The 13387-nt window shown below is 30.6% G+C and overlaps 2 protein-coding genes across 4 annotated transcripts; one reads left to right on the forward strand and one right to left on the reverse strand.

Moving 5' to 3' along the window:
- Positions 1-558: 558 nt before the first annotated feature.
- On the reverse strand, positions 559-3328 carry LOC105834555 (nurim homolog). Its single transcript, XM_012677120.3, has 3 exons — positions 2874-3328; positions 2320-2800; positions 559-2075 (listed from the first exon to the last, which is right to left on the reverse strand). Exons 1-3 carry the CDS (start codon positions 3016-3018, stop codon positions 1952-1954), a joined length of 750 nt encoding a protein of 249 aa, XP_012532574.1. The 5' UTR covers positions 3019-3328; the 3' UTR covers positions 559-1951.
- A 931-nt stretch (positions 3329-4259) lies between these two features.
- LOC105840163 (BTB/POZ domain-containing protein 10) lies at positions 4260-13276 on the forward strand. 3 transcript variants are annotated; one of them, XM_012686997.3, is made up of 7 exons: positions 4260-4535; positions 5226-5348; positions 8289-8408; positions 8961-9122; positions 9743-10014; positions 10170-10367; positions 11284-13276. In XM_012686997.3, exons 2-7 carry the CDS (start codon positions 5236-5238, stop codon positions 11745-11747), a joined length of 1329 nt encoding a protein of 442 aa, XP_012542451.1. In that variant the 5' UTR covers positions 4260-4535; positions 5226-5235; the 3' UTR covers positions 11748-13276. The 3 variants fall into 3 exon arrangements, with proteins under 3 accessions (XP_012542451.1, XP_036146524.1, XP_036146525.1); XM_036290631.1 differs by lacking the exon at positions 8289-8408 and having other exon boundaries at positions 4263-4535; XM_036290632.1 differs by lacking the exons at positions 4260-4535; positions 5226-5348; positions 8289-8408 and adding an exon at positions 8427-8837.
- Positions 13277-13387: the final 111 nt, after the last annotated feature.

The raw sequence follows: 13387 nt of genomic DNA on the forward strand, positions 1-13387 counted from the left end.
TCTCTGTGTTATCTGGGTTGGATGGGTGACCGTTTTCTCGAGTACAGAACTTAAACATGCTTTAACAGGTACAACTGTCGCTGAAACGTGTAGTCTTCTTCCTCTTACAAAATTATCATAGAAATAATTTGAACTTTTAATTTTTTGTTAAATTCTCAAAAACTGTTAAAAATACTTAGAAATATTTAAAAATTTTCTAAATTAATCAGAGTTTTTTATTTTTTAAATTTTTCTGAGAAACGTTTCAATTCTTATAAAAAATCAATACATTTATCAAAAATCCTAAAAAAAATCTTGAAAATCTGACAAAAAGTGGTCATTGTTTGCTATTCCTGAGGATGTCCTGAGGAAATCCTATGATATCCTCAGGACGTCCAGTGGACTGTCCTCAGGATTTTCTGAGGACTAAAAAGTGGCGCTCGTTTGCTATTTCTCAGGATGTCCTGAGGACATCCCGGGATAAAATCAGGACATCCTCAGGATATCCACGAGGTCCGTCCTGGACGTCCTAAGGACCGTGTGCTATCTGGGTACATAATATTGTACGTGTAATTTTTTTTTACGTATTTTTGTAATTTGCAAAGGTATAGACAATAAAAAATATTGTGATTATTTTCGTGCAATATGCTACTTCGTTGTTGACAAATTGTTGTAAACATTTAATACTTACACATTGTTTCAACTTTGTTAACGAGAATCAATTACAAAACTGCAACGATTGAGAACAAATATGCGACACACGAAGGAAAACATTATCTCTTTTTCGTTGCCGTCACGTTGCCATCAAAATGCTGTTGACCGCTGTTGACGCAACGACAAGTCATCAGTTGTCGTCATGTTGCCGTCATATTGCTGACAACCTACCGTACTAATATTGCTGACCGCTTTCTTAAAATTTTATCAACTAAAATGATTAATCACGCTTGGTTATCTGGGTAGGTGAATATTTGGAAGATAAGGTCACATTTACGGATGCTTTGAGGATTCTAAAGATGAACTATAACAAAATTGAGGGCGATTTTTTCAAGAGGATCAACATCGGGACAGAAAACTATTATATGGAAAATTTCTTCGACTTAAACATCACCAATATATCTAAATTCGGTTTGAACCGAGCTCAACAAAATATTCTATCAAGAATAATAGCAGGCTATCCGTATACTGGAAGGACAAAGCACAAATTTGGTTTAATTGAGCCACCGGCGTGCGATTGTGGTTGCCCAATGCAGAACATTAATCACATTTTCTGGGCTTGTCCCAATTATAGCGAGGCAAGACAGGAATTCTATAGTAAACTTTTTAATTATAAATATTTTGCTCCTTTCACAGTGGAATCCCTACTCACAAATTTAAACAGGAAATTAGCTAGAGCCATCATCAAGTTTGCTGACGAGTGTGCCTTACATATTTAAGTTGGAATTTAACAATAAGCAATAATAAATAAGAGACTTGTCGAGTTTCTCGCCAGGGTATCTGCTTTGTAGGTCTTTGGGGCCTACCTGGAGATTATGATCTTCCTGAGGCCTGCCTGGGGACCCGGCTTGAACCAAAAAGAATCGATAATATCAGTCAAAGGCACAGTTTACCCCCACAACTGCTGCCCATAAAGCGTTTTGGGTAATGTGGTACTTTGTCTCGAAAGAGACAGTAATCCATTGGGTATAAGAACTTTCAATACATAGAAAACAGAGAAGTTATATTATTAAGTAATAAAGTTATTACTTAATATTTTATTCATTTATTTAATAAAGTTAAATAATATATACAATATTAGATATTTTTTTTAACGAAATATTTATAAATTGTTATTACATAAGTATATACGTTTTTAATATTCATTAATTTATATTAATCTGTTATAAATATACACAAAGTTAATGAAATGACAATGAAAAAAAGAACACTGACTGATAACATAAGAAATTATGATAGAAAAAAATAACAAATGTAATTAAGACAATTCTATTTGCTTCTGTCTGAAATATCTGACGTGATAATTATAATCTTCAAAATCTATTGTCCATAACAATGCCATATACATTGTCAATATTGTGGATAATAATACTCGATCCGCACTGTAAAAAAACATTAACTATACATTTATTTTAGTTTTCTTATTTTATTTGTTAGTAAGACTTGTTTCACAATTTAGAAATTGCATAAAAATAGTAAATTGTTCAATCCATAGATATCGTACAAAATATAAGTCTTATAAGGACTTTCGAAATTACTGAACACAAATAATAAATTAGACGTTTCATATTAATGAAAAAAAGAAGCTATTACAGATGTAAAGATTTAAACTTTATGAAATCTCACCTCATAATAGGATAGATCCATAAAATTGCAAGAAATCCAGTAAAACTTGGATGCCTCATATGTTTCAAATATCTGCGCAGTTCCCTGGATTTAGTATCCATTGGACTGTTTCTCTTAGATACTTTGTACCATATCTGCTTGAGTCCACAGAGCTCAGCAATATCCATCATGATGCATCCACTGTAAATAATACTCCAGGCAAATACATGGAGGCTAGAAAATATCATCCAAATTGTCTCATTGGAAGTATCAAATTTCCAAACTGTAGTGACTGGAGTTTGTTGCCATTTATTGATCAGGAAATGGAGACTGGCTGAAGTACAGGCATTGTAAATACTTCTGCTGAGGTGATCAATGTGTAGTCTACAGAAGGTGTGTTTGACAAATTCATTGGCCATAATAGAATGTTGAAAAATAAAGATTATAATAAGCAACATATTTATTAGAAGAGACCACAGAGTATGTTCAGCTGCATTGTCATCTGAAAGCAATCGAGTTGATTTTTGTAGAAGTTTAGTCTTGTAAAAACAATCACTCAACAACAAATAATATACCTGTTGATGTTATATGTAGATTTTCACCGTGATTTGACAAGAAATAAGTTAGTTTGCACAAAATGTAGCAAGTGTACACAAAACTAGATGCGCCCACAATTACACTCAATATATTTGAGATCATTTTTCGTGGGATTAATGACATAAACGAGGTAACTTGAACACAGATTACGTCTAACGAAAAATTTGTTTTTGTACTTCGTTGTAATACTTTGTTATGAAAAAGAGTATGTACATTTCATGAATGTAATATTCACTCATGAATAAATAAATGGTAATTATTTAGTTTAGAGGTGTGATGGGTCTAAACTACATAATTACTAAATAATTACACTAATTTTACACAGTTTTGTATACAAGTATAAAAATGGCATTACAAAATTATTGCAAGGCAGTGAAACCAAAATCTCGCCAAAAACACAAGTGGTCTGTTCTTTCTAGCTGCACTGTTGCACCGGTGCAATAAGTTAAAGGAAGACAAGTTTTTTTTTTCTCATTCTAACTTATTGCACCAGTGCAACAGTGTAGCTAGAAAGAACAGACCAAAGTACCATCTTCTGCACTTGTAGAAAAAAAAAAGTTTTGAGTGTCTCGATTGGCTGCAGAATAGAGAAATTCTCGAGTCTTCAGAACTCCACTATTTTGCAACCAATCAAAACGTCTAACAAGTGGTCTGTTCTTTCTATCTGCACTGTTGCACTGGTGCAATAAGTTAGAATGAGAAAAAATATACTTGTCTTACTTTAACTTATTGCACCGGTGCAACAGTGCAGCTAGAAAGAACAGACCAAAGCTTTTACAGGTTACGGCAACAACACGAAATTAATAGGTTTGTTCTGGTTGCCTACACTTTTACACTTCTACGAAAAGTATAAGTTCTCATTGGCTGGTTAAAAATATAAACCAATAAGAACTTATATTTTTCGTAGAAGTGTAAAAGTGTAGGCAACCAGAACAAACCTAATGGTATATATTTGGTCTGTTCTTTCTATCTGCACTGTTGCACTGATGCAATAAGTTAGAATGAGAAAAAATATACTTGTCTTACTTTAACTTATTGCACCGGTGCAACAGTGCAGCTAGAAAGAACAGACCAATTTACTGCATTTCCCTAGTCCTGTAGACTCTGGGTGCGTTCGGGGAGACGCTATTAGCGCTATCAGCATCAGTTTATTCTTGTTTCACTTTTAATGAGTAAAGCGGGTCACACACACTTTCCGTAGAACGTAACAGTAAGGTTTTGACCAATCACGTACTTGATTTAGTCGCTTACTGTTACGGTCGCCCAATTCAACATGTCGAAACCTTACTGTTACGTTCTACGGAAAGTGTGTGTGACCAGCTTAATGAAGATGGACTGATGCTGGTAGCGCTAATAGCGTCTCCCCGAACGCACTCTCTGTAGTGCGTATGCGCGAGAAAGTAGTTCGTCTAACTATATCTGTTATTGGATCCCAGTATATTTTGTAATTATTAAAGGAGTGGTGGATGGAATGTGGATATTGTGGATGTGAATGTAGTTATATTTATTACATTTGTCAATTAGAGAGACGTTGTCATCGGGTTAACCCGTGTTCCTGCTGATTCATACGATCTGGAGATCTGCGAGTCCACGAGGAGACTTTTCAAACGGTTCAGTTGGTTTGTCTCGATCTTAAATTCGTAAGTATTGTGCGACGTATCGTTGACTTTTTATAAGAATAGCAAGATTTTTTCCGAGATAGACAATACGAAGGTAGGTTAAGACATTGCAGGCTGATAAGACTTGTAGAGGACATTGCCTCACGCTGCACTTTCTCTATATTTGGTAAATACTGCAAGTAGAATACGCGAACTTGTATAAGATAATCAATGATTAGAAAACGACAACAATTAAAATTGTCACTTGATGTTGTTTAAAAAAAAGTGGAGATAAAGTTTAGAAATGTATGAAGATTACGCAGTTGATAAGAATAAATTTTTAAGGTTAAAGTATTTGCCAAAAGATTAGGATACATTGTTTTCATAACATAAGCGTGCAAATACCACGCTTTTGCTAAATGTTGAATTGACATTCCGTCAAAGAAAGGAAGATCGGCAAAATTGCGATTTTTTTCTATTCTATAAGATAATTAAAGGCCTTAAATTACAGACAGCGTCATAAATGCTAGAAATCTAATCTTAAATGCTTCTTTAATTATAAGACTAAAGTTTTACCTTCAATGAAATTTTATAACAATAGGATTCTTTAAGAATTTAAATAAAATTACATATTCTGTAAAAATATAATTTAGGTATTTAAAAAAGCACCTAGGATTGAATTTCTGAGCTACTCTCAATAATTGGACAATACTCTATGTGTTTTTGACTTAGGTGGTTCGACATGTCAAATCCATCAGAGCGTATTAATTACATGCAAGACAGCAGCAGTGACACAGAGACTGATTACAAAGAGACAGATGCAAGAGGGAGACACTTATATAAGAACAGACTGAGGTAATTTGCAAATTTTCCCCAATCCAACTTTAGTCATTTAATTTTGTGACACAGAATGCCTATAAGATGACTTTTACACAAAACCTGAAATTCTCATACTGTTTATCTTTCCTTTCTTTCTTTTTACATTGAAGAGAAAAAGATAAACTGTGTAAGAAAATCAAACTAAAAAGAATAAACCTATAGATTCACTTTTATAAAAACTATTTCCATTGGTATGTTACAAAGCAAAGAAGATTATTGACATTTAAAAAGTTGACTTTTATTTTAGATGACTTAAAGTCAACTTGTTCTATATATATATATATATGAATGAGAGAAGATTATCTCTAGTTTCTATAATGTATTAGATTTCTTAGCATGCACTTAGATTTGGTCTTAATATTAATTATTTGCATGCAAATTATTCTTTATATATAAATTTATATGGTATTATCTTGTTGATTGGCATAAAATTAATTGAATTTATATAAGATTCATGTAAATAAAAAAAAATGCATAATATACATTGAAATTTTGTTTTTGATATTTATATCTTGATATTTCATATATTAAAAGAATATATATTATCATATTTGAATTTAAATGAATGAAAGGTTTCCTATAAAATCTAAAAACAAGCTCAAGAAGTTTCTGAGAAGTGTGTCTCTAAAGAAAAAAAAATTACCTTTTTTTACAATTTTATTACATATTTATATTTTTTTAACTCTTGCTGAAACAAAATTGCTTGCAATGTGACACTAATGGAAAAGAATAAGAATTTAATACCATAATCCAGATACAAAAAACAGTACTTATTTGGTTTTTGTGACAAAAACCCTTCATATAATATATTAAAATATAATAATATTATAATATAAAATATGAATCTTGTAAATGTGTATTATACATTTTTCCTATTGATTTATTTTAAGTATTTATTGTAGTAGTTTTAGGCTATGCATTTAAAAATTTTACATATAGAAAAATAAAGATATGTCTTGTTTTTATAATAAATTATGAAGAGATTAGAGTAATTTGCAAAGCCAGCACTCTGCTTTTTTATTATCTCTTAGTTTCATATATTATTACAGAATAGAATTTGTTATTATACATATATATGATGCTCTGTATATACATATATGTATGTGCGTATATGTATACATAAATGTTTACTTCAAAGAGATTCCAACATTATCACTTTGTATAATGTCCATACATTTCTTTATATTTATATTTTTTAAATATATCTATGTATATATTCGCACGTGAATACACAGAATAATAATTGATAATATAATTTCTTTGAAATAGACATTTTCTGTTCTTAAGGGGTTATACTACCCAGGCGCGCTGAAAAATGAGGCTTTTTTATGAATTTTTTTCTCCACTACTAATAAAGCAATCAAACTAAAGTTTACAGGGTTTATTATGTAAGTTTTAAGATATACAAAAAAAAAAATTTTTTTTTATTTAAAGTACAAAATGGCGTCGAGGCAATAAGTTACTTAAGAACGCTTTTTTTTCGAAGAGATAAACGGCGTGCAGGGTAGCAATGTTCATACAGCATCTACAGGGATAAAAAAAATTTTTTTATATTCTATAAGTGTTTCTTTGGAAGTACCAACAATTATTAAAAAATATTGATTTTTACAAATTTGGCATGCATTTAAAAACAAAAATTACTTTTTTCGATGAAAAATTGATTTTAAATTGTTTATAAAAAATGTAATTATTTATTGATCGTAAAAATCATTGGTACTTCGATAGATAATCTATCTAAGAAGCTACAGTTCAAATTTCAAGTCAATCGAATATAAATTGCCCGAGTTATGCTGCACGCCAATTTGAAAAACATGGTTCTGAGATAATCGCGTTTAAAGTTTGAAAACATGTTTACTACATGAAAAATTGAAAACATCGGCTTGCTGATTTTTTACCTTCACTCTGCTATCCCAGGACCGTAAAACATTTCTTCCAAGCCTAAATATTGCTCTTCAGCCTCCTTTCTAAGCGATGTAAGGTTCCTTCCGCGCGTTTTTCTGTTTATTGATGCTGAGCAGTTTGCAGCTTGAACGCGCCGTTCATCGATTTCCATACAATAATTATAAAATTTGTGGCTAATCTTTAGTTCAAGTGTACTCATTATAGCGAGTAATTCTTGAAAACTATTATTATAAGTGATTGCAGCAACGTTAATCGCTATATCAATAACAGTTTTGCCGCTTAATACCGATTTCGGCGTTACTATCCAAACGACGGCGTTTAAACTTTCATTTGTATTTAATTAACACTTAATTTAAGAAAATATAACTTACTTCTACCTATATAAAAATACCGACTTGACTACAACGCTTCAAAATGCTGCGCGTGATGGAGTGACATTTTTAAACATTTCAAAACGCTCGGCGGCGCTTCGGAAATTAAGTTGTAAAAATTTTTTTTAATGTTTCCCACTTATAATTATGCTGGAATATCATTTTTAGATAGTTTATGCATCATTTAAGCCAATAAAAAAAAAACGGAAAAAAATTTTTTTGCTGAGTAGTATAACCTCTTAATAGTCACATTTGAAGCCAATACAATATTTCATAATTGAGTTTTTTCCCCTTATGATATAAACACGTAAAATTCGATTTTGCGCCGAATAAATGTCTATTATAAGTATAAACGAAAGGATTATTTTTGTAACATTTAATATATCCTACATTATAGATGCTTAAAACATTTTTTTAATTACAGCAATTTAATTACAGCATTAACATAATTGCACTGTAATTTGCATTTTTGCAAGATATATATATGCATATATATATATATATATATATATATATATATATAATATATATATTAAATAAAACGTTTCGAAAGCAACAAACAAAGTAGAATAGTAGAGATGTCATGAGTGCTTGTACTGGTAGTCAATTAGTATAAGATTACGTGGTTGTTCTGTGCATGTAGTTGTGGTGGCTCATCGAAGCCGAAATCTTGTCTGGTACAGAGGGACAGCAGTGGCGATCGACATTTTTTCATTTCCGGAAATTACCGGAGAAATTCGCATGGCACGAAACCCGTTAACAGGTAAATGCACGTTAAAGGAAACAGATAAGAGCAAGAATTCTTTCTCTATGCCCTTATTTTTTATGATTTTCCAAATATAATTTAAGAACTTTACTGAGTAAAAGTGACATTAAAGAAGAGAAAGAAACACAGTAATTTTGCGATAATATGGTATAATTTTTATTTTATGAAATTTTGAATGTTTATTAAAAAAATATATATAATTTTTTTTTTCTGATTTTTATAAATAATCTTTATAAGAAATAACATGGTATTTCTTGACATATTTCTGTCTGTTGTGTAACTTATTATTATAGAAATAACATTTTATTTATTTTAATTAAATAAAAGAAATACCAAATTCTAACTGTATATTTCTTTCGAACAATTTTTTTTCTTATGATGTCTGCATATCTCAAAATCGAGCTACCGGGCTTCGCAAATTATAAGGTAGGTTTAAAAACCGTGCTAATACCATATTATCTTGTGCATCTATCAAAAAATTTCTCACACTATAAAAAAAATATGTTACCATATATGCTCATTAAGAGGACCAATTAATCTTCCCTGCAGAATTCGATCGAATGTCAATATGACCAAACAAAATCAGAATCAAAACCAAAACAATAGCAGAGATAACGCAATATCGGGAGGATCGGCAACAGCATCTACTACCGGGATTAGCAATCAACCAACTAGTGATGAAAGAATCACTCTCATCGTTGATAATACCAGGTGATAATAAAAACACACACACACACACACAATTAATTAAAAATATGACATTAAAATATACAGTGTGTGAATCAATAAGTTATTATAAGGATGTATTGCCATCGATTTCTTAACAGAATATAATTTATCCTATTTTGTATATAAGAGTATTAATGTAGTAAAGAATTAATAATTTATGAGATAATTGATATTATATATTTTATTCTGGTATATTTCGACATAAAAGTAATTAGTTTTTAAGATGTTTCATTGTTTACAATAAAATTTCTTCTATTTCAGAAATTAAGCCTTTTTAGATCCATGTTTATATGAACCTTTTTTTGATCAATGGGAATACATCTTAAGAATATTTATAACATTTATTTAAATTTATTTCTATATGTATTTTAGTTAAATTCTAATGTTCATATCATTATATCATATTATAATACAAAAATGACATTACTTTTTACAGCAAGTTAAAAACTAGGAAGCTACTTTTATATTATTAAAAAATTATAGTTATCATTGTACATCTCAAAAACATATTATTGCTAATGATTGCTAAACCCCAATTTAGTTATTTTTTTAATTTATTGATTTTTTAAAATTTAGTTACGTTTTAATTTTTTTTGTTTCAGATTTATCGTTGATCCAGCTTTGTTTACAGCGCATCCTAACACAATGTTAGGTCGTATGTTCAGTTCGGGCGTGGAATATGCTCAGCCTAATGAACGCGGTGAATACGAAGTCGCCGACGGAATTTCTGCTATGGTTTTCCGCGCCATCTTGGAATATTATAAGGGTGGAGTAATTCGATGTCCTCCGACTGTAAGTGTTCAGGAATTACGAGAAGCTTGCGACTACTTGCTAGTACCTTTTGATGCTAGCACAGTAAAATGCCAAAATCTTAGTAAGTATATATTTTATGAAAAAAGTATATACACTTTTATCGCCTTATTTATTTTATATATTATAACATAATTATTCTTTTATAAATTTTATAAAGTATATGGTTATTTTTGTTGTAAGAGAGGATTTTCAAAACTAAAAAGTTTGTTGTTATAGGAGGATTGCTACACGAATTGTCGAATGAAGGTGCACGCTGCCAATTTGAAGTATTTTTGGAGGATCTAATCTTGCCATTGATGGTGAACAGCGCGCGACGTGGTGATCGCGAGTGCCACATTGTTGTACTGCTAGAGGACGATGTTGTCGATTGGGATGAGGAATATCCTCCTCAAATGGGAGAAGAATATTCTCAAAGTAAATACGATTTTTAACTTTCAAATTTTGTATATATATCTCTAGCTAAATTGAGAATTTATTGTAAAAATAGACTAAAAAAATCTTTTATGAATATTTAATGTAACTTCTAGTTTTTATGATATATCTGTTTTATACCAATTAATATAGAAACATTAAATTTGAATGGTATGTCTTTTTTAAGTTTATTTTTATTTAAATTATTAAAAATAAATATTTTTAGAATATTGTAAGTACTTTGCATGTAACCACTTAAAAGTTTTTTAAATCTTCTCTTATGCATATTTTTGATGTAGCTCATATAATTTACTATAAGTAACCTTCAAAAGTTCTAAGAAAACACATGCAACTTTTTAAATTGTGAAATACAACAAGCGTTAACCTTACGCATTATTACTATGTTCAGTGTAAAATCGATTAGCTTTGTCTTTGAAGGTGTATAATCTCCATTAGTTCCGCCTATTTTCTTCAACAACGAATGCTCAAAGTAGCTCGCGATATTAATATGATCCTGTAATGTGCTCCATATATTTAACCCCTTGCACCCTCAGGAAGCGGTTGAATTTATGTAGCGATCTGGAATTTGTGTGCAACCTAACTATAATTTAAAGTCTACTATAGTAGACTTTAAACCTCGTCATAATAAATATAAATACACATAAACATAAAAGAAATAATTTTCTTTAAAGATCGAGGTCTATTACAAAATGAGATATTTCAAAGTTAAAGATATAGATAATATATATCTTATGACTTTATTTAATTATGTACTTTAATTTTTTACTTTCCCTTGATTCTCTTTATTTTTGAAAGATTGAAATCGACTAGATTTCATCAAATATCAATTACTTTATATTAATATGTATATCAGTAATTTTTTTTTTAAATATTACAACTTTTCTCTTTTTATTTTCAGCTGTTAATAGTACGGCAATGTATCGCTTTTTCAAGTATATTGAGAACCGGGACGTGGCCAAGCAAGTAATGAAGGAGCGTGGTCTTAAGAAAATTCGTCTAGGTATCGAGGGATACCCAACTTACAAAGAAAAAGTGAAGAAACGCGCTGGTGGCCGTGCCGAGGTCATCTACAATTACGTTCAGCGACCTTTTATCCACATGTCTTGGGAAAAAGAGGAAGCAAAGAGTCGTCACGTTGATTTCCAGTGCGTTAAGTCCAAGTCGGTGACGAATCTTGCTGAAGCCACAGCTGATCCCGTTCTAGATGCCGCTGGAAATCCTATGCTTCTTCAAGCCGCTGAGGGAGCAGTCTCTCAGCCGGAAGTGGTCGGGCTTCCTATGGGTTCGGATGCCGATGTGGATGGGCCAATGGGATCTGGCGATCAAGACTTGGGTCCGCTACCGTCTGACGAGCTACCATAAAAGACAGAAATAAATTAGGATTTTTTAAATTTTTGAAAAAGATCTTGGAAACAAATTTTGTTTTGAAAACAAAAAAAAGAAATATTTATAAAATCCTTAAAAAAGATCTTAAAAAAAATTTGTTGTTTCCATTTTGACAAATTGAATTCTGAAAATTGGAGTGAGGAGACTGGATTTTTAAAAGACTGAGGTGCATTTGACTTGGATCATTACAACTGACTCTGAAGGTTTCAGAAATATGTTGGATCTTAAAAATGGAGGATGTTATACACTAAGGCTGGGTTCGGGAAGACGCTATTAGCGCTAAAAGTATCATTCTATCCTTGTTGCTCAGTGAATGTCGAAGAAAGATAGAGCACGCTCACAGCGCCAAAAGCGTGCTCTCCGAATCCAACCTAAGAATTATCTGAGATACATACCTGAAAATTTTGCAGCTCAAAAAAAGGAGCGAATCGATTATTTACAAGGTAATTTCTGTTTTTTCGATGTCGTGGAATTTATACAATCTTATAAAAAAATTTATATTGAAAAATTTACGAAAAGAAATAATTTTGATTGTATTACTTTGTGAACAAGAATTTATTTGTTATTATTTTACTATTAATTGCTTTTTTTTAAGGTTTATATTATTACATGGTTTATGCGATTATGCTTAAGAACCAGGATTTATCGAAAAACTTATCAAGATATCATGCACTCCAGTCTTTATGATTCAACGTTTTGCGTTTTTTTGCGGTGCTTTTTTGTGTTCTGAATCTATACAATTCTATTTAAAAAAAAAACGAAGAAACATTTTTAATTAATGATAATACGAATATTTTTTTTTGGTCCTTCAAGGTATGTATGATCTTGTTTAAGAAAAAAGACTTATATTAAGATTAAATGTGAATTTCTTTGTCTAACATCTCTTGTCGTCGAGTTTTTCGCAAACTGCAATTTTGTGTATATAAGCGTTTATATTATATATATTATGTATAAATTTACTTGTATTATGTATATAATTGCGAATACGATCGATGTATTATTATCGCATCTTCTACTACCATCGGTCTTTCCCATTTTATACTATTATAATAAATACAGTTTAATACGCGATTTCTTTTTTGAATAAATTTTTGCCCTTTTTATACCTTAAAACGCTTGTTTTCCTTTTATTACAAATTTTTTTAAGGGCTTATTAAAGCGTTTTTTAATACACCGAAAATTTATCAGGAATGTATAGACAACTTTGAAAAAAATTATAACCAAGGAAAATTGGCGTACATTTACATGAATATTTTAATTATTTATTTCAAAATATTTAATCTATCTTGAGGATCATAAGACCTCTTTCAAACGCAAAATTTATATTGTCTGTTTTTTACAATTTTATATTTAATTTTAACTCTGACAGTATTTACGTTTTCAAGAGAAAATTTTTTGAGAACATATATAAAAAAAGCTATAAAAATATTGTGCATACATATGTACAGAAACACATTGTAAATAGAGGTTTTAACTCTTTACACGAATAAAGCATATATCTATTATTACTTTGCCTTCTTACAAAGTATATTCTAATATGGTTGAATTAATTTGCGACATATTAAATCACCAATTACAGTGACTAAAATCACCAGAACCATGTAATCCCTCCCTCC

Source organism: Monomorium pharaonis, chromosome 8, assembly GCF_013373865.1.
Source record: "Monomorium pharaonis isolate MP-MQ-018 chromosome 8, ASM1337386v2, whole genome shotgun sequence".
NCBI classification, from domain to species: Eukaryota; Metazoa; Arthropoda; class Insecta; order Hymenoptera; family Formicidae; genus Monomorium; species Monomorium pharaonis.